The sequence below is a fragment of the Sycon ciliatum genome, chromosome 11 (genome assembly GCF_964019385.1).
Source record: "Sycon ciliatum chromosome 11, ocSycCili1.1, whole genome shotgun sequence".
In the NCBI taxonomy this organism is placed as follows: domain Eukaryota; kingdom Metazoa; phylum Porifera; class Calcarea; order Leucosolenida; family Sycettidae; genus Sycon; species Sycon ciliatum.
The window spans coordinates 11,486,298-11,509,274 of record NC_088653.1 but is presented as its reverse complement, the minus strand read 5'-3'; the positions used below and the strand labels follow the sequence as shown (position 1 = coordinate 11,509,274).

The window sequence follows — 22,977 nt, the reverse complement described above, 5'->3', positions numbered from 1 at the left end:
TTTTGCAAAAAGTCCTCGAGCTCGATTTTTTTTGATCGATCGTTCTTCAAGGAAAGACGAGTGGACAATCGATCAACAGGGCCGAGGACGAATGCGTCTGGTTGGAGTTCTTGCGTGGCACAGGATGACCAGACACACATATAGATACATTGCGACGATCTAATCTGCACAGTGTTTCCTAATACCGCACGCACGACGGTAAGTACAATTCATGTGATTTCAAATTGTTTGTGATCTACAACGTCGCGAGCAGGACGGAAATACAGCAACAGCACGGCAACCGTTATACCACGCAGTAACCAACAGTCACCTCCGTCACATTCTCCAGATCAGAAGGCAAGTGAGGCAGTGAACTTGAAGAAATAAAGTATGAAAGAATGAAAAGTGAATAATTCAAAAATCTCAGAAACGTTGAACGTAAAAACACTGAGAACAAGAAAAGTGACTTACTTCGATGGCAAAAGACAAAGCGAATGTTCCTCGTATGGACCTGGCTCTTGCGGAATCAGCCACACTGTGGAACCATGTGTTTGATTCCACAAGGGATGGCTACCTGCTCCTCACCAACCAGCCTCCACGACGGTGGTAAAGTCGCCAAAAATACGAAAGTTGAACATTTTGTGCATGCATGCAATAGAAAATTTGTGCTGAGTATGTCGAGTGGCCATTCGCACAGGACAAAGCCGTTGCGCAAGCTGTGACCCTGAAATTTCGTCCATTGGTAGCGAGGGTAACCCTGAGCTGGAAAGTGTAAGGGATGGCATGCTACACTCCCCCGCATACGCTTGACAGCACGATTTGAGGCGTGGAGTAGTAATATACCAGTATCTTACTACCCCCTGATACCTGATGCATGGACGTCGTCATCTTCATCCCGCAGATCGAAAATGTACAGGTGTCGCGTGATTTCGCGCAATGGGGAGAATCCCGATGGGCAGGGATGATGAGGGAGGGAGAAACCCAAGGGGCAGTGATGATGAGGGAGGGAGAAGCCCGATGGGCAGTGACGATGAGGGAGGGAGAAGCCCGATGGGCAGTGTCGATGGTCATACACGATTGACTGGCACGGACAGGGGAGGGAGAAGCCCAACGGGCAGTGATGTTGGCAATGATTGTCTCAGCTTGCCTGTATGCATGACGGTATGAGGTGTTATACCGCGTTAACATAAGGCCCGGATCGGACGGTGCAGCGGTTGTCACCCCTGGTTCTACTCAATTCACACGACTCATATTGTACACAACATACATCTTACACAAAGGGTTACAGTGGTGTTAGAGGCAGAGGAGGGTTAGACCCCTCGAAAGCGCACTGAGTGGGGGAGTCTGGAAACCCACGATACATGAACAGAACAACGACAAAACTCACAGGAGCAACACACAGTCTCTACATACCTGATCCCCTGTGTGTCATTTTCCTGTCTGTGGGTGTGTGGGTGTGTGCGTTTTGTATATGCCTTGTTCAGCGTCCTCCCCCTTCTGGACGGAACTAGCGTCCATACAGAATCCACTCGTCCAGCACCTGGTCGACGTGCTACCGTTTGTCCTGCTCACTGTCGTGGCACCATCTACAGGCAGGGCATATCTGCAAGCATTCGGTCTCTGGCGTATATGGGCTTCTGGGGACGGATTCACCCCCTTCTCCCAGATCGCAAGTTACACGTGGCGTTATACCTAAAGAGTTTGATCCAACAAGGCACTACGTTTGCCCCTGTTGCACAAGGCTGAGCGGCTCTTCGTTGGTTGCACCATAAGGCTGGTCACCCACATCCGATCGCGGAGCCAGTCATCATGCAACTGCAAGTCGCCGCTCACCATATCTGTTCTCAACCCGTCTCCCGCCGCACTCCGATCTCACAGTCCTTGTTTCGCCAGCTGATGTCCACCCTGGCCCAACCAGATGCGTCACTGGAGATCTGCAATGTACCACCATGATTTGTCTTGGGTTCTTTGCCCTACTGCCCTGGGACGACTTGCATCGTCTCGTGGTGTCCTCGCTGGACTGTACCCTGACCCATATGTCCGCACACCTACCAAGTCGCAAGAACGATTAACTGAAGCAGGGGACGTGATTCTGGTCACTCGCCAATTCACCGGCTCTATGCCATGTCCGGTCCGCATAACAGAGATTTCTCCTTCAAGGAGGACATTCACCTGGCCAACATGTACTGGGAAAAGCAACCTCCGCCCGCTCCGGGCCAGGCGTGCGCGGCATCATGAGCTACAGCGGAGCCACGGAAATCCTCAAGTTGGTTGTGGGCCGCACCCAGACTGACCCGACACCATACATCTCTCCAGCCTCCGATAAGGTTGTGCGACGGCCGCAGCTACCTCGGGCATTGTGGACAGACTGCTACAATGGCACGGTGGTTGGAGGTCCGCGTCCTCCAAGGATAAGTATATCGCGGACTCACAGCACGACTTTCTTTCTGTATCCATGCACATTGCTTCCGCCTGACTATCCTTTGCTTCGTGAGTACATTCTCTGGTAGACCACTACCCCATGATCAAACCGGTTGCTATGTGAGTGAAAAAATGTTGCTTTTCAGGGCTGAGCATAGCAAAAGAGTGTAAAAACTTATTGTTAACTCACCATTTTCTGTTATGCACTGTTGCTCTTCCACTGCGCAGCTCTCTCTCGCTCTCTCTCTCTCCCTCCTTCCCTCCCTCCCTCCCTCCCCTTCTCTATCTCACTCACTCACTCTCTCTCTCTCTCTCTCTTGCTCTCGCTCTCTCTCTCTCTCTCTCTCTCTCTCTCTCTCTCTCTCTCATCTTCCATCATGGTCCTGTGTTCCACGTTTTAGCCTCGAATTTTCCCACCCACCCTCCCTCCCTTGGGTCAGGGACGTTTTTGCTTGTTTTGTCCCCTGTTAACACGCATGCACTCACTATTGCAGACCAGTGGAGAACACACAACGTGTGGAGGACTAATGGAGTGCAGGGCAACCGAATCTGACATGTGATACTCATATGTAGGATCATCCGCCCACGAGATGCAGCCCATGTATGATGGTATGTATGATATTCCACGCACAAGGTGCAGCCCATGAAATGGGCGGAGTGTAGACGGCTCATATGATAGTATGTGTGATAGTCCACGCACGAAGTGCGGACCGCTCACGCACAAAGTGCGTGTGGGCGTATGAGTGTGATGGCCAAAGGCAGTGGTAGATTGCCAGATGAGAGGAGATAGCTTGCCCATGTTTGCCCAACGTCCATGCGAAGTTGTGACATATTGAAATGCACGTATGTGAATGACACTGCTGTTGCTATCAGCGCAGTCTGTCAGCATGACCTTATCAGAGCAAATTGCCATGCTGTTCCAAGCAATCGGCAGCTGGTCTAAGCAATTGTATGAGCACATGCATCAGTGTGAGGTGTGTGCCCACGTGGCGGGTTCTTACATACCTCATTGTGTTGTGCAATGCGCTTGTACCTCTCGCAGCTTTTGGATCAGCTGCACCATGTCTGTGTCGGTCGTCCTGATGTAGCGCAGGACAATGTTGCTCCTCCATCGGCCCATTGCCCTGATTAACCCTTTCCGTGCTGGCCCCGTTTACTCCAGCAAACTGCCTTTCCAGCGCACTGACTCTCCTGGTATTGTTTTCGCGCAAAGGTCCGAACAACATTTTTCTCTAAGTTCAGTTGACCTTGATGGATTTTCGTCTTCCTGGGCTTGTTGGAATGATCAGGACCAAGCGAATCCATCCTGGCACCTCTCATCTCAATATGCATGGCGGTACGACTACTAGCGTCCTCTCGAAACTACCTCTCGATGCCTCAGAAAGGCACAGCAACTCGATCTGGCCTAGTCAGCAGTCTCCCAGAGTGGTAGCGGAAGAGTGCGTCATTGCCATCAGATAGATAGGCAGTCAAATATGTCAGGATGGCGCAATCGGGCAAGGTTGTGGAGTGGCTTCAAGATTCGTGTTGCACACTGCAGCCATATACACATGAATTGTTCGTAGTTTCACCGGTTGCGGGAAGTGTGCTGCGAAGCAGCTCAGCATTATGTCTGTAGCCGCCAGGGGCGTCCATCTCCACTACGCGCATAATTGCATAAATTACCTTTTCCAAGTGGTGTATGTTCGCCATGCTGTCAGGGCGATTGCCATGGCTGCCAGGTCGGCAACCTTCCGCATCAGTCCAGCAGTGGGAAGCGGATTGTAGTGTCTGGGGCTTGCCGTGCCGATGGCGCCAGCTGATGGAATGCTTGCAGGTTGAAACGAGACAGAGCATTGGCGATCGGCTAACCTCTTATTGATATGCAATAAGTGCCGTGCAAATGTTCTGCCTGGTGCGACGATGCTTGACGCAAAGGAGGGTTTCCCAAGAAGTGGTCGAGTTTGCGTTGTGTGGGCTGGAGCGTAGGCCGTACGGCAGCAGCACTCGATCAAAGTAAAAATGTCCTTGCCACTGAATACCCGTTTAACTCATTGGATTTCTTTGTATTCTGTATCTCGTTATCGTTATCTTTTCCGCTAGTCCTCTTGCTTAGGATGAGGTTTCTTTTTTATGGCAGCTTAAGCGAAGGCTATATACCTGCTTTCTGCAGGTTGATGCAAACGCGAACAAACAAAATAATAATAATAATTTGAAACTCGGGTATTGAGACAATAATAAAAGTAGAAAGGCTGTATATAGTATCTAGTTACAGTGATGGAGAGTTACTCTTAACTCGTTTCCATATGTCCTTTTCCTTTCTAATAATTTGAAACTCGGATGTTTAGCCATAAAAAAATGGAGAAAGGAAAAGGACATATGGATACAAGTTAACTCTCCATCACTTTAACTGGATTATACATTCAGAAGGTGCAATAACTAGGCACAAAACTGACAAGAGTACTGAGACATTCGACCTCCTGACACCTAGCTTCAACACATCTCCGTAGCGCTAACCGACAGCCTTCCAACTTGGAAGGTTCAAGGTTATGGAAAGCCCAAAGAGGGGAAGGCAAGCGCAACAACAACGAGCAAAAGCTACAGTCCCAACGGAACAAAGAATGTCGATTGTTACTGGACGACGACGAGACCAGTACGGATATTTGACAAAGCGCTTGCCTTCCCCTCTTTGGTCTTTCCATAACCTTGAACCTTCCAAGTTGGAAGGCTGTCGGTTAGCGCTACGGAGATGTGTTGAAGCTAGGTGTCAGGACGTTGAATGTCTCAGTACTCTTGTCAGTTTTGTGCCTAGTTATTGCACTTTCTGACTGTATATAGTATCCAGTTACAGTGATGGAGAGTTACTCTTAACTCGTATCCATATGTCCTTTTCCTTTCTACGATAATAATAATAAAAAATAATAATAACTGAATACCAAGCAGAGACCAGTCCGGCGGGTGCACAGGGATGAGCGGAATGCGGAATGCATTGCGGATGCCCAGCTGTGTCAGCAATGCACCCTACCCGTAGGCCATGATTGTTTGCACTGCGTCGTCAATCCGAATATAAGACAGGCTAAACGCGGACGGATCAATGCCATCGTTAACACTTTTGCCACCTAGAGCTGATAAATGGTGGAAATGCGTAGTTTACTATTCTTCTTGGGCACCATGCCAATGCCCAAGTACTGGAAGGATGGAAATGGAGGGATGAAATGTGGGCCGCAGGTCTCTCCTTGTGCACAGGATGTTGCCAGATACTCTGATATGTACACGAGATGTTCAGTACATAAGGGAAGATTAGTGTCCATCACAGTCTGATGACGACCCGTGAAGCCTATGGGGAATCCAGCTTGTAAGTCCCTGCTCACGCAGGAAGAGAATGCCTTGTCTGGATGATCAGTGAGCAGTCTAGTAAAGCGGACGAATTCAGTGGGCGTGTGAATACTAGATACTCCAGCATGTACAAGGAATGTTCGGCACATGAGCGAATATTTGGGTCCTTCACAGTCTGACGGCGACCCATGAAGCCTAGGGCTATGCGGAATCCAGATTATAAGCCCCTGCTCACAAACGTGGAGAATGCCTTGCCTAAATGATCAGTGAGCAGTCAAGTAAAGCTGACAACATTGATGGGCATGTGAATACGTGGCATATTGGAATCAAGAGCAGGGCTGGCTGGTATGGTGAGTGACAGAAACTGTGTGTTACTACTGTCTTCACATGCCTGCTTCAAAGCAGAGCTAGAGGCGTGGCACCCTGCCATCCTTGGGTCGGGATCTGCCATGGGTGACTTACTTGCTGGACTGTTTGGCGGGTGGAGCTGATGTACTTGGCCAGTTGCTGGAGGAGGTGGCCATGCATGCCAATTTTGGGTGGCGGCCTTGACATTACTGTAGAGGTGCGCTCCCCACACTGCCCTTGGCATCTGGTCCAGTTGGAATTCCAGCTAATTGGGCGACCACTGTTTGAGGATGAGGAATGTATGCCGCCGAGGAGAGTGGCAGATTGACGACGCGGGCACAGCCCCCCCCCCCCCCCCCCCAACGGACGGGGGGGGTGAACGTGTGAGCCTGCGAATCACGAAGCTCAAACCTTGCTAGTAGTGCTCAGTTGCCACATGTTATGACATGGTCCTGTGTTCCTCATGTTAGCTTGGAGTTTTACCGCCCACCCACCCTTGGGTCCTGTACGGTTTTGCTTGTTTTGTCCGCTGTTTTCTGGTTTTCCATGGCATGTGGCATGCTGTGTTTCTCTTCCGAGGGGCTCAGCGTTTTTTTGTATGATTGCTTTCTTCCACTTGCTTATCTTCGGCTTTTTGGTTGTGACTGGCAGTGCGGCAGGTCCCATATTACTAGAAGAGTTTTTTGGCGGCAAGGCGAGTTTTCCGCCAGCCCGGTGTAGCGGTCATGGCTGGAAATTTAGGGAGTCGTATTTTCAGGTGCTACCCTGCTGCCCAGTTACCCACACCGTGCCATTGCTCTGCCCGTGTCTTGCACTGACATCTCTCTTGCTGGCAGGCTTACTCTTTATTACTTTTTGCCTTGTTTTTTTTTGCTAGCGTGTGGCTGGGAGTGTGTAATACGGTACACGGAGTGAATTCTCTGGTAGACCACTACCCAAGTACATTCTCTGGTAGACCACTACCCAAGTACATTCTCTGGCAGACCACTACCCACGTACATTCTCTGGTAGACCACTACCCACGTACATTCTCTGGTAGACCACTACCCACGTACATTCGCTGGTAGACCACTACCCACCTACATTCTCTGGTAGACCACTACTCACGTAGATTCTCTGGTAGACCACTACCCACGTACATTCTCGGGTAGACCACTACCCAAGTACATTCTCGGGTAGACCACTAGCCACATACATGCTCTGGTAGACCACTACCCACGTACATTCTCTGGTAGACCACTACCCACGTACATTCTCGGGTAGACCACTACCCAAGTACATTCTCGGGTGGACCACTACTCGTGATTACATTCTCGGATAGACCACTACCCCATGTACAAACCGGTTGCTATCTGAGTGAAAGCAAATAGTTGGAGAAGGCATCCAGGTAACAGCGAAGATGATCAGAGACGCAGAGAAGCTTCGTGACATACGATATCCCGTTAATCGACCTGCCACTTGGAACGGTTTCAGCGGTGATGAGTTGAGCGATGGCGACCCAGACTGACACTCTACTCCCACTAATCGATCCTGTAGATATTGTAGATATGTCGATTGAATGTGTTGAAGTGTTTCTCTTCCAAAAGAACACTTTTGTTGAGCTCAGTAACTCCTTGAAAAGTAATGTCAAAAAGTCACGAAGTTTTTGTTTCCGGAGGAAGTAGTAGGGTATCCATTTTTCTCCTGAGAAATCGATCAGGTGGTTGGAGTACAGTGTTTTTGCAACGGTGCATGTAAACAGCATGGCTACATGTACATGCTACCGTACAATTTCTATGTAGCGCAAGTGCACACTCACAGTACAAACTGTGTCAAAAATACCTGATAGGGTACCCGCGCTACCCGGATAAAATACCTGGACCCGTTACCTGATAAAACCCCTACCCGTTGCAGCCCTAAACTAATGCACCGCTAAAGGTCGTTGAAATTAATTGCAAGTTGTACATAGTTTGAAAGGTGAAAATTGCTTTGGTGCGACACTGGCAAAGCAGCATTCACTTAGGGGAGGTAGGAGATACTTCTGACTTACCATGATTGTCATGGGAATTCTCACACTACCAATCCAAACACGAAAGTATGGCTCGGGCACTTGTTCCAAGAGATCCGGTCTAATCACAGGCTCGGTTGGAGTGCCGATATTCACGGTTTGTCGGATTTGTTCCACATCGTCATCTTCACATGCTCTCACCAGATCTGAGTGAGGCACATTGGTTGAGTAGTAGTGATCACTGTCCCTATTAGCCCTACTTGGTGGTCGATACTTGTCCTTACTCTCCTCTTCAGATGCTGCTTCCATTGCTACAGTATAAACATGAGCACATGAAAAGCAATGTCTACTTGTACATGATAAGATTGCATGGTGTGTAGGTAAATACTGGGATTGCATGGTGTATAGGTAAATACTGGGATTGCATGGTGCGTTGGTAAATACTGGGATTGCATGGTGTATAGGTAAATACTGGGATTGCATGGTGCGTTGGTAAATACTGGGATTGCATGGTGTGTAGGTAAATACTGGGATCGCATGGTGTGTAGGTAAATACTGGGATTGCATGGTGTGTAGGTAAATACTGGGATTGCATGGTGTGTAGGTAAATACTGGGATTGCATGGTGTGTAGGTAAATACTGGGATTGCATGGTGTGTAGGTAAATACTGGGATTGCATGGTGTGTAGGTAAATACTGGGATTGCATGGTGTGTAATAGATGACTTGCACAAAGATCCGAGCCGCGAGTGAGACGGGGCAAGTGCACCCTGTGCACCCGGTACCCAGGCTACACTGCGGGCACCCTACACCGTCTGTAGTGTACTTTTTTGTCAGCATGAATGAACGGTGCACAGCTTGTACATGTACATGATCAGTACCGTCACTGTCTTCAGCAGCTCATGAGTCATGCATGAGCACTTGTAGATTTAGTGGAAGTACATGACTGTATATTATGTGAAGAGAAGCCAGGCGTCCAAACCAACCCAAAATACTCTTGCCTTATTCTTCGGTGAAATAGTTATAAAAAAATTGTCTTACTAAACAACAGGGAGCATAGAAGCAACCTCGATGCACCCAATAATATGGCATCCGGGAACAGCAAGTGTTGCACGAGGATCCCAAGAACACGTCAAGTTCCATGCTACCCGCCGCCATCAAAAGAACGAAGGATAACTGTGCTAGCCTAGTTCATATTCAATGTAACGCTAACGGTACGGGATATAGGAGCCTGTTGGGAAGGCGTGGGTGAGCTGTAAAATCTTGTACGGTTCGCACAGCACAACATACATGCAGCAGTTATTGCGACGGTTAACGTCGATGGACGAGAGTCATAAAGCACAGTCCATGGCGGTTGACGTTTCTGGGCTTCCTTTCCGAAAGGAGAGTTTTATTTCTTCTCAAATAAAGCAGAATCACGCTGATTATACCAGTCTGTTATGAAGACAAGGAAGCAGCCATGGACATTGTGCCATACTAAAGGAACGACAGGTAAAAGATAAAGCACTTCATCTGAAAACTCAAGGACTATCCATAAATACAGCAAATGATAATCCTAGCCTGGTAATGTCCAACTCCGTCATGTGAGCCATTCGGTGAGTTATCATGGGAAGCATAATGTTCGAAATGCTGAAATTTGAACAGTTGCAGTTGTGTTCGTCGCCACACAATGCCATCGCCAGTTCACATTCGCAATGTAGCCATTTTTACGCTTGTGTCATTGTACACGGCATGGAAGGTTGAACAGATTCAACTCTTCCATCGCTTCCTGACCTGTACAGTAGTGCGGTTGCGTTCCCGTTCATGACACTCACATCCGTCTCCGCTAGCCAGCATCATGAGCACTCCAATGGTTCCCGCCGCTCCTTCCGTATCGTACCAGCGCGCCCCGACAAAATGTGAATTACTGTAGGCAACGGAGCCAGTGTATGATGAAGGTGAATGCACTGTTTGATGATGCTCCAACAAATCCTTTCACCGTTATATGGAATTTGTAAGAAGAGTAGTGGCTCAACTGTAGGTCCAACACAGAAGGTACCTCACAGCGCAGTTCTGTTACGTCCACAATAATGAACATACTCAGCACGCTGTGATGTGTATCAGACACACTCTGGCATTATTTGTTCCACATTCTCCCAGGAGGAGATAAAATGTAATTCAATCATGTCTTCAGTACATGGGGTACCGTTGCCTCCTTGCAACTAAACAGGTATGCAAGTTACTTTCCCATGAGACCCAGCCGGAGCCGCATCGTCGTCATTACCAGCTAATCATGGAGAGGTATAATGTGACTTTCCACCACTCCCTGATTCAATCATAGTTTGCGAGCCTGCGCCAAACTTCTTTCTCACTAGAGCCAGGCATTGGATACATATGGCATCAGTAAGGTTTACAATGCTATGTCTCTGGCCTAAGTCCAAGTAGATACAGCTGTTCAGAGTCAGGGCTGATGAAGTGTTCATATCGGAACAAGTGAGACTTCAACAGTAGCTAGTACACATCAGGCCTGAGGACTTCGCAGCGTTTCTCCAGCACACTTGTTCTCTCCTTCAACTCAGATACTACTTGAAGTACTACTAAAGGCCATCTGGCTCTCACACTCAGTCCTTCCACCCTTCATTTTCTGGTTTGGGCTTCCACTCGTGACTCGGCAGGTTCCTGGCCTCTCCGCAGTCTGTCCTAGGAGAGGGTCGCTCTGGAGCTAGTGCAGCCGAATCAAAGGGAATCGAGTTCCTTCTCAGACGTTCACAAACTTTCGTTGTGCTTGACTTCGCTTCCACTGCGAGAAAGTAGTCACACTTCAGGACCACGACGTGCTTGTTGCAGCCTACACGAATGATACTAAAATAATATTCCCTCATTTTTCTGCCTCCCGGCCGGCCGGCTCGGAAAGGAACGTATGGAATGGGAGCCTCAGTTCCATCTCTCGTCTGCTAGTGCATTCAGGAGCGCAGCAGCGCTTCGGCATGACGATACAAGCCGAATCAAAACAACTCTACTCTCTAGCCAAAAAACTAGCTCAGTGTTCGTCAGGCAAAAAGCGAAACTTCGAAAGTCACGAACTCAAAAGGTGGGGAAGTCAGAGTCAGAAGGTCCACTTGCCCCGTCTCGAACCCAGACAATCTTTGTGCAAGTCATCTATTAAATACTGGGATTGCATGGTGTATAGGTAAATACTGGGATTGCATGGTGTATAGGTAAATACTGGGATTGCATGGTGTGCAGGTAAATACTGGGATTGCATGGTGTATAGGTAAATACTGGGATTGCATGGTGTGTAGGTAAACACTGGGATTGCATGGTGTGTAGGTGAATACTGGGATTGCATGGTGTGTAGGTAAATACTGGGATTGCATGGTGTGTAGGTAAATACTGGGATTGCATGGTGTGTAGGTAAATACTGGGATTGCATGGTGTATAGGTAAATACTGGGATTGCATGGTGTATAGGTAAATACTGGGATTGCATGGTGTGTAGGTAAATACTGGGATTGCATGGTGCGTAGGTAAATACTGGGATTGCATGGTGTGTAGGTAAATACTGGGATTGCATGGTGTGTAGGTAAATACTAGGATTGCATGGTGTGTAGGTAAATACTGGGATTGCATGGTGTATAGGTAAATACTGGGATTGCATGGTGTATAGGTAAATACTGGGATTGCAGGGTGTATAGGTAAATACTGGGATTGCATGGTGTATAGGTAAATACTGGGATTGCATGGTGTGTAGGTAAATACTGGGATTGCATGGTGTGTAGGTAAATACTGGGATTGCATGATGTATAGGTAAATACTGGGATTGCATGGTGTATAGGTAAATACTGGAATTGCATGGTGTGTAGGTAAATACTGGGATTGCATGGTGTATAGGTAAATACTGGGATTGCATGGTGTATAGGTAAATACTGGGATTGCATGGTGTGTAGGTAAATACTGGGATTCATGGTGTGTAGGTAAATACTGGGATTGCATGGTGTGTAGGTAAATACTGGGATTGCATGGTGTATAGGTAAATACTGGGATTGCATGGTGTATAGGTAAATACTGGGATTGCATGATGTTTAGGTAAATACTGGGATTGCATGGTGTATAGGTAAATACTGGGATTGCATGGTGTGTAGGTAAATACTGGGATTGCATGGTGTGTAGGTAAATACTGGGATTGCATGGTGTGTAGGTAAATACTAGGATTGCATGGTGTATAGGTAAATACTGGAATTGTAGGGTGTGTACGTAAATACTGGGATTGCATGGTGTATAGGTAAATACTGGGATTGCATGGTGTGTAGGTAAATACTGGGATTGCATGGTGGTAGGTAAATACTGGGATTGCATGGTGTGTAGGTAAATACTGGGATAGCATGGTGTATAGGTAAATACTGGGATTGCATGGTGTATAGGTAAATACTGGGATTGCATGGTGTATAGGTAAATACTGGGATTGCATGGTGTGTAGGTAAATACTGGGATAGCATGGTGTATAGGTAAATACTGGGATTGCATGGTGTATAGGTAAATACTGGGATTGCATGGTGTGTAGGTAAATACTGGGATTGCATGGTGTGTAGGTAAATACTGGGATTGCATGGTGTGTAGGTAAATACTGGGATTGCATGGTGTGTAGGTAAATACTAGGATTGCATGGTGTGTAGGTAAATACTGGGATTGCATGGTGTATAGGTAAATACTGGGATTGCATGGTGTGTAGGTAAATACTGGGATTGCATGGTGTGTAGGTAAATACTGGGATTGCATGGTGTATAGGTAAATACTGGGATTGCATGGTGTGTAGGTAAATACTGGGATTGCATGGTGTGTAGGTAAATACTGGGATTGCATGGTGTATAGGTAAATACTGGGATTGCATGGTGTGTAGGTAAATACTGGGATTGCATGGTGTATAGGTAAATACTGGAATTGCATGGTGTGTAGGTAAATACTGGGATTGCATGGTGTATAGGTAAATACTGGGATTGCATGGTGTACAGTCAACTTCGCCAATAACGACATTCGGCAGGGCATCAGAAAAGTGTCCTTATTCGCGAAGTGTCCTTATTACCGAAGTCCCATTTGAATGTATGTGAACCCATATTTTGTATGGTATGACATGCATATCAAAATCAAACTCTTTTCTTGCTCTATGTCAATGTGTACTTTATTTTCATATTGCAGTTGAAAGGAACTAAAAATTCAATATGCAAGGGAAATCAATTGAAAAATATGCCTTTTTGAGCCATCTACAGGCCAGAGACATGTACATGTATGATGATTACTGTACAATCATGTACAACTACGTGTACATTGTATACACAATCTGCGGACAGAATTGTTTCGTCCTTTGTGGACTCGTCAGCGCAGCGCAGAGGAAATGAGGCCGAACCTGATAGCAATGGAAATAAAAATTTCCAATCAGGCCCGAACGTCAGGCGAAATTACTGGTCAGTCAGCGACACGCATTTTTCACAAAAATTTGCGTTTCACCTGCGGGGAGAGTATGCGTGTACTCGAGTCTCATCCTGAGCACGTTTTTTTCTTCTTTTTTCAGCTCCAGTATAGCTGTGTTTTTCATTGCAAAGCCGTCCTCGATTGTTGTGTTCGTTGTTCAAACGAAGTGGACATTCAATCATGAAGGCAGAGGACATAGGAGCCTGATTGGAGTTTCTCGTGGCATAGGACGGCCACACAGAGACACTTTGGGATTTTCTGAATATAAAATACCGTACGCACGATGCTGAGATCAATTTGTGCGATATCAAATTGTTTGTGATCTACCACATCGAGCAGAACGGGATCCAAACACAAGCTTACCGACGGTTAGGTTGCCGACCTGACTGGACAAATGATCCCTGGCTTCACCAGACGCCAAAAGTCGGACACAATGTCCTTTGCCGCGACGTCCATCTCCAAAAAGAACTCCATCTTCGTCGTGAAAAGGCTTGAAATACTCAATATTCAACCGAGATTCGCGGTCTCACCCTTTCTCAGATCGAATCATTTTTTGTTGTAGCAGTTGCAGGGCAGATCCCCGCCACTACTTCAACAGAAGATGGCTCCAAAGCATGCCTGGAACAAGCCATATCGAGGTTGCAAGCCACCCCTCTCAGCACTTTTTTTGAAGAAATTCGAAATTTCAATGGTGGAAGATATACTATGAAGAGAATTTCAAAAAGTATGTTTCGCGGAGCGATCGCTCAACCTACGTCATTCAAACTTTGCAGGATGGTTCAGACGTACATGCTAGGCATGAAACCACAGAAGATGATATCATAGCTGACACACAGAGTCACACACACAGCAGATTCGTGTGCACAGATACTAAATTAGTGGACGTCGTCATCTTCTTCCCGCTGATCTCAAATGTACTATGACGTGCTATTTCGCCTGACGCGTACCTTGCCAGAGTGCACAAACTGACAAGTCAGTGCATAAAGCAAACAGCAAAGGCACTACCCCACGCAAGAGTGCTCAACTGCTACAAGAGCAGGAGCGAAATACTCAATCTGCGGACAGAATAGTTTCGTCCTTTGTGGACTCGTCAGCCCAGCACAGAGGAAATGAGGCCGAACCTGATAGCAATGGAAATACAATTTTCCAATCAGGCCCGAACGTACCTTGCCAGAGTGCTCAAACTGACAAGTCAGTGAGCTCTGTACATTGTATACATATAGGTGTGCTGGTAAATCCAACAATTTTGAAGCCAACATAAAAAAGGAAGAAAAAGCCCCCCCTTGGCTGCATTTTCTTGCATGTGTGCCTTTATAATAATAATATCCATCACCATAGGTTCTGGTACTTCTGCATAACAGGTGCATGTACTTGACTGACAGGTACTTGAAATAGCTGTCAAAAGCCCAGAAAGTCGTTATTCAAACAGTGAATATGACCTCGGGGCACTAAAAGCATGTCGCTATACGCGAATTGTCGTTATTCAGATAGTCGTTATATCCGAAGCTAAATGTATACAGTTAGATGGGACTTTGCTCTGGGCATAGAAATTCGGTCGTTATTCGCGAATTGTCGTTATATCCGCAGTCGTTATTAGCCAAGTTCACTGTATAGGTAAATACTGGGACAGGGAACGCATCATCTTCTTCTGTTAAATATGTTTTTGTCAACATGGCATCTTTGAAAACTAATGAATCACTTTTTGGCGAAGTCACCATCTGTTGGACCTAGGTCGAAAGATTGGACTGATCTACATCAAAGCCAGCCAGCCTCTACTAGTGATATAGCAGTGATGATATAGAACTGCAAAGTGTGTTCAGCACTGGCAAACCTAGATAACTGCTTTCTGGTCCACAAACTTGACTGGGGATAGGTTTCAGTAAGTCTGTTATGTGCACTGCACAACATAGTACCACTGTATGAAGGAAATGAGCGAGAAGTGGATTGCAAGCATTGTGTTGTGATGCACATGCATACTTAGTACATCACACATACCCACACACCTTGGCACTTGCAGACACGCAGGCTGGTCTAGAACTACCTAGTGATGTTAGTTGTAATGACATTCCCCAAACTGTCTTTGTCTAGGCAAGTGTGCATATGGATGTATGATGTTGTAGTCAGGAGTCGTTTTGCCATGCGTCTTGTTTATCTCTTTGGCAGGGTACTGCTGCTAGGGTTCTAGCAACAAGGGAAAACGGTCAAATTTCAATAAAAAAAACCCACGCCACCCAGAAAGGCCCGTGAATCAGGCAACCAATCTCTATAAATATTCCACGGTATATAGCCTCCGGGAAAGCTACTGCTACAAGGCAATCAATAAACTAGAGCGCCAGTCATTATACATTAAATCAAGTACCAACGCACTACGGAAAAGTCTTTGAGCGCATGGCGATATGCGCGTTCGTTGAGCGCTATAACTCAACGAATATAGGTCCCATTCCTTGAGCGATTATTGCAATTGCAAGTTGAGAGCAGTGTCTTCAGCCTACATAGTTCGATTGTGAGAAAACTGCAAACACAGTCATCCAAGACAAGTTTTGGGATAGATTGAGACTCCCTGTGGGTAAATTGATTACTCGCAGACTACCACATAGTAGGACGTATGTAGCAGGGGCTACTGAAGAGGTGATGCAGGCACCATACTTGTACATAGTAAGACACATCTGGAAATAGGCTGCTAATGCGGTTACAATTACACCCAGACAGTCGCGTGTAGGAACATTGCGGTGGAGCTTGTAACCTAGAGTCAGGTGACCAGCTCAAAGGCTTATGGAGTGCTTTGCAGGCCACATACTAGTAACAAAGGTCACCCATCATCAATATTACCATTTAGGCCGGTTCGAACCTTAACCCTTTCCGTGCTAATGACGTCTAAAGATGTCATGCGCGCTGTACGCCAAACGACTAATGACGTCTCTAGACGTCATGAGATGTGTGCAGTACATTGCAGTGCATAGTTCAGTGTACAAAGTTTCGTTACTCCGTCAAAAATAAGTCTATCGCGACAATAGATACACCGCTGGGAAGGTATTGAGCTCAGCTTTCCAGTGATATAAAGTTCTTCGAGATAAGAGAAAGATTGGATTGGAGCGGCAACGGTGTGAACTCAAAATTCACAGCACTGAGCGATCGTGTTTTTTTTGTTCATAAGTTCCCTGTTTTCTGTTGCGTGCCAGGGGATTTCCCTTTTGCACAGCGCATGCGTGATGGACATCAGTGGAAGCACGTGGATCTCAGCTTTCCAGCGCAATTTGAATCGTGAAAATTGGCTGAACTGGAACTAGAAACTGAAAAAGAATGTGAGATCGAGTTGCTGTGCCTTTCCGAGGCATCGTGAAGTAGTTTCGAGAGGACAGAGAAGTTGAACCTCCATGAATATTGAGACGAGAGCTACCAGGATTGATGTGCTTGGTCCTGACCTTTCCAATAAGCCCAGGGTGACGAAACCCATCAAGGTGAACTGTATTGAGAGAAAAATTCGTTCGCACCTGTGCGCGAAAACTACACCAGAAGAGCCAGTGAGCTGGAACGGCAGTTTGCTGGAGTAAAAGGGGCCAGCACGGAAACGGTTAATCTAGCCTTATTCTATCCTTATTCTATCCTTAACCTAAACAGAAGAGACAGATACCCAGAGCATAACAACATTCTTGCGCGTGCAATCAAGATACAAGAGTACTTCTAGAATTAGGCTTATACCCGCTCAACCACATGGTGGATGTAATATTCGCATGTATGTCGGTTGAAAATACAAGTCTCAGTGGCGGTGCGAGCCCTAGTTTACCCGTCTCTACGTGGCAGGCACAGAGCCTCGTCAAGGCAACGCAATGAAGATATGAATAGGGCAAGAGGAGCACAGCAGCCACTCTTATTGAGACCATTTCCAAGTGTTAGCCTCAGCACCCGCAAACATGGAAGCACCTCCAAGTGCTCCCGCATGCCAAACTCGGGCACTCTTGCACCCACGCTGACAGACACACATGCACACATATGCACATACACCTGGCCTGGCCTGGTGTACAGCTGCCAAATGCTTGGCCACGCCGCCCCCGAGACAGGGGAGAGTAGAAGAGAGAGTTCGAGAGAAGTCAGCATTGCCACTAGGAAGCCGCTCCGCCACGACGCCGTCCACGATTGCAATTGTGTCGCCGAAAGCGAGGAGCAGATTCAAAACAGCGATCACAGGTAGCGCAGTGCTGGTTGCAACACGGACTACTGGTGATTGGTATGCGCTGGGGTGTGGGCGGTGATGCCGGGCCGGGTGTTGTGCACTTGTGCACAGCAAGTCCACCGGCACTTCGGAACCACCGAAGGCAGGCATGGCATTGACGTGCGTCCGGCTGTTCCGCTACAAGCAGCTGGCGATCAGCAGAACATTTGTGTCGTCCAAGTCCAGATTTACTCTTGAATGTCCGTTTACATACCAGGCAAGAGAGCGGTACCGGGGCAGGACCCTGCACACGAGTGTGGTACGCATCTCTCCATTGCTGACGATCCTGGGCCAGAGTAAACCATTCATCAATTTGGCACAGTTTCATGTCTGACTGTATTCTGTCCTTCCACCGAAGACGAGGTCCCTGAGCTGGTCGGGGAGCGTCAAGCCATCCAAGCAGCAACTGCTTAGGGAGACGGTTGTCAGGCATCCGAGCTACATGGCCCAACCACTGGAGGCGGCGACGGCGCATAGTGTCCGACACCAGATCCTCACCCCTCCAACGCTTACGGAGGTCACAATTCCGGACATGATTATACTTCTGATCTCAGCGCGAGACTCCCAGGATACACCGTAGACATTGATGATGAAAGTTGTCAATACGGATATCCTCACGACGAAGAACCGGCCAACATTCAGCACCATACAGCAAAACAGTCAGAACGCAAGTTTCGTACAGCATTTTCTTTGTGCGGTTGGACAGGCCGGGAGTGTTAAACACACAGCGGAGTGCTCCAAATGCACGAGTTGCACTGGCAAGACGACGATCAACCCCAAGGCCAACACGAGAGTCAGGGTCAACGAGGCTGCCAAGATATACGAAGGAGGCCATGAGTTGAACATGTGTCCTCCACACATACACACACACACACACACACACACACACACACACACACACATGCACACACACACACACACACACACACACACACACACACACACACACATGCACACATACATGCACACACCACAAGCACCCACAAGCACAAACAAACACACACACACACACTCACCCACCCACCCACACAATACAATACAATATGCCCATCCGGAGATGATAGCAGGTCCCAAAGAGACCAACAGTGTTCAAGTCACGAGCAGAATCGGGCGTGGCGAGTCAAGTCCTGGCGACGGTGATAGTGCTTTCCACAAGTGCAAACGAAGTCTAAGGTGACGGGCTTGGTCGGAGGAATGGTGCTGCATGCTGATCTCCACTCTCTGTGATCCTGGGCGAGGTCGTACCAGTCCACCATCTGGCGGTCCTTCATGTCGGACACAACATTGTCCCGCCACCGCTTCCGGGGCCCATGACGTGGCTGGGTATTGTCCAGTTCACCGAAGAGAATACACTTTGGCATATGGGAGCACCCCCCCCCCCCCCCCCCATACACACCTCAGACATGCCCATCGCGGAAGCGATGATAGCGAACAGCTACGTTAAACATAGCAACTTGTGCTGGGATCACACCGTTAAACACACACACACACACACACGCGCGCACACACACACACACACACACACACACACACACACACACACACATACATGCATACATACATGTTTGAGTAGTCAAGTGGTGTGCTTCACTGTCCGAAGAGTGCTCAATGCCCATGTAGGGCAGAGCCTTGTACACAAGAGAGTTTGGAAGCTTTGTCACAACTCCGAGTTTCACGTATCTCTACGATCATCAGGCAACTGATGGATCCAAAACGGGCAGCCAGAACATAAGGGGGAGCAAGGTGGGAAATTCCGAGGGGTGTCATAGGCGACGCGTATCATAGCGCAAGAGTCAGGTGCAGGCGTCAAGTTACCAAGTCCTCAGACTTGGGGCTATGCAGCAGAAGTTCCGGCATGAATGATATAGAATAGAGCTGGGGACAAATGCCAAATCCACACATGCCCACACCACTACAAAAACATACACCCACACTCTCTCCCTTTTCTCACATACACATACACTCACACGCGCGTCCGCACACATTCTCTAAATCTCTCTCTCTCACACACACACACACACACACACATTCATTCTCTATATCTCACACATGCACACGCACACACACATTCATTCTCTATATCTCACACACACACACGCATTCTCCAAATCTCACACACACATTCTCTAAATCTTACATACACACACACATTCTCCAAATCTCCCCCAAACATTCTGTCTCTCTCTCTCTCTCTCACACACACAAACACACACACATGGCCACAATGCTCATCCTTTCATTCACACACCTACCGCACACATACTTGCACCCGCACTTATCCAATCACCCACACGCACTCTCTTTCTCACGAATGCACACAAACACACACACACACACATGCGCACTCACACTCACACACACACTCACACACACACACACACACACACACACACACACACACACACACACACACACACACACACACACACACACACACTTGGCAGCGGGACTACCAGCTAGATTCACTTGACCTTGCGCGCAAAGTTACAGAGGTAGAACTTGTTTTAATGACGACACTTGGACACAAGCTCTGACCTCTTGTTGAGGGAGCGGGTCTTGTCGGCCCAGGCAATCTCCAGCTTCTCGGCCAGACACAGGTTGCAGCGCTTCGAGATGTTAGAGTATGGTGCGGCTCTCCTCACAACGGACCACCTGATACTGTAAGGTTTGTTTTGATCCTTCAGTCTCCAGATGTGTCTGGACAGTCTCGTTGAGGTCTCGTGCTTCTTGTGGCGAATAGTATGTTGATGACCATTGAATCGTGTCTTGAATGTCCCTTCCGTTAATCCAGTGTACTCCTTCATGTCGCTGCCGGTTACATGTGCCCTGTACACAACGCTCGATGCTAGACAGTTTCCTTCCAAGGGGCAATCATTTTTGACACGGCAGTTGCAGGTTCTCACATCCTTGGTCTTATTCTGGTGGTCGCTGCGGAGGATACTATTGTTGTGTTGCTTGATGATGGTGGCGACATTTGGCATGCAACTGTAACTGAACTTTAGCGTGTTCCGGTTAAATATCTTGTATAATTTGCAACCTTTGTGGAAGTGCTTGCTGACGAGTTGCAGGAATCGCTGACCAATGTTCGTGGACACATTCTTACTGAACGGTGGGTTAAACCATGTGATATTCCGGCGTCTCTTCCTTTGTCTCTTCCTTTTCCCACTCTTCCGTTCCTCCAAGAACTGGACGGTCTCATTGTACCCGCTGTCTCTGAGCGCATTGTTGTACATTTGAGATGCGTCCTGGAATGTCTCCTCATCCGTTGATATGTCCGTTAGTCGTCGGCTGATGGAAGAGGGCAAGTTCTGGATGATGATTGGTGGGTGGTTGGATTTGTGATGGACATACAGTGGCCGGCCGTTGGGCTTCCGATATGGACGGTATTTGCCAGTGCGTAGGTCCAGCGTGATGTCTAGGAAGTCGACTGATTTCAGGTTTGCCTGGATGGTACTTTTTAGTCCTAGGTTGTTGAAAACTTTGGTCATGTCCTTTCTGATCCTGTCCACTTCCGGTCCCGATACGTTCCGGAACACTGCCAGCCCATCGTCGCGGTAGAGTCCAATGTCACTGCCGTTGTACACCTCGGATAGTTTGGCCAGGGCCAGCGTGCCGACCAACTCACAGACTTCAGCACCGTCATAGCATCCCATCCTCACATCGAATACTCCGCTTCCCTTCTTCAACCACTCTTTCCCGAGGCCGAATAGCAGGGATTTCCATGCATGGAGGATAGCTTCCTGGTCCTCCGAAGACACCGACGTGAAGCCTCTGGCAAACTCCAACGACGTTAATAATAGTTCTTCCGAGATAGACGGGTAGAAAAGCTACGACTTGACACCCAAACTGCAACTGCAAAGAATACTCAGCAAAACACGTCTCCAAATTAGACGCCATATCCACGATTGTTCGTGATATCTCGTCTTCCCTTCGCCATTCCCTCAGCCAAATATATTCCGATGACAAAGCATTCTACATCGCAGGCAACAATTAAAGCGCTGTAACAGATAGGCTGCACGAAGACCTCACCCGCCTGCACCAAGCATTAACGGCCGAGGGCCTGATTTTCAACCCCCAGAAGACCAAATTTGTCATGTTTAGGCAGCCTGCAAAGTTGATTCCTGGCCACCTCAAGCTGACTTGTGCAGGCGTTGATATGCCACTCTCCACCAATGCCAAATATTTTGGTGCAAAAATAGATGAGTACCTGGCTTTTGAGCGGCACGTGAATAATGCTTGCAACACTGTTCATAAGAAGTTAGGTGCATTCCGCCATGCTGAACAAGCATGACCTTACTCATGCTGCCCGTTGCATGTTCTATTTATCCATCATACAATTCAGCTTAGAATATTCTAGTTTTGTGCATGTCAATGATTTAAGTGAAAGAAATTACCAGAAACTATTGCAGACTGGTATTGCTGTCATAAAAATATTATATTCTGCTTGTGGCGCACTACACCACCCGCCATGCTTTGCATGTGTCCAACCTGCACTGTTTAAAATAGCATATTGATCTTAAACTTCTTCTATGTACTTATCTCTGTGTCCCCAGCCAGGCTAGTCCACTTCTGCAGCAACTATGTCAGCTTCGTACGCACGCTACCCACACAGTTGTGGTGACCCGTGGACAGGCCACCTCTGCTTTCAGCCTTCCTACTGCCCATGATGTATCATGCTAGCTACTCATGTATTGCGAATGTACTTCAAGTTGTTATCACCCGTATAACGCGTATTGTTACGTTATACGCCTTGCTTCACGTGATTATGTCACGTCTCTATTGGACGCATGCACGCATCCATATTCTGGATTCATGTGTTCTTCTCCTTGCTCTTCTTCCTCACTTGAGAATGTAAATAATTAGTTTCTATTATCTTGTCACCAAACTAGTTCCTGTTGTCTAGTAGTAGTGGTGTGCATGAGAACATAACATGGTGCAGTGAAGTCTCGTGCCTGTGTTTTTCTTGCCCGTGTTGCATCCTGGTTGTGTTTGCACGAGGCCTGCAGGTCCAATTAAAGTTTATTTATTTATCTATTCATGACTGTCTTCCGAAATGTCAGATGCAGCTGCACCAAGTGTGCCGAGCGCAGATATTGCTGCTCTTGCCGATCTCTTTAAAAAGCAGATGGAGGCAGGCAATGAACAAGAGAAGCGTCTCCATGCAATTATCACTGGTCTTACTCTACATACTCAGCCCCGCTCGTCGCCAGCACCGCCTGCTCCAAAGCCTGTTGCGGCGGAGCGACCCATGCTGCTGTCCTCCGCGTCCCTGTCA

At 47.6% G+C, this 22,977-nt stretch overlaps 1 protein-coding gene across 1 annotated transcript in view; it reads right to left on the bottom strand.

Annotated features, from left to right (window-relative positions):
* The window catches only part of LOC135827367 (uncharacterized), a 143,564-nt gene that overhangs the window by 77,860 nt on the left and 42,727 nt on the right, over positions 1 to 22,977 (bottom strand). The window contains exon 3 of the mRNA XM_065339874.1: positions 8,093 to 8,361. Within this exon, the coding sequence (XP_065195946.1) occupies positions 8,093 to 8,361 (269 nt within the window). The remainder of the gene's footprint in view (positions 1 to 8,092; positions 8,362 to 22,977) is intronic.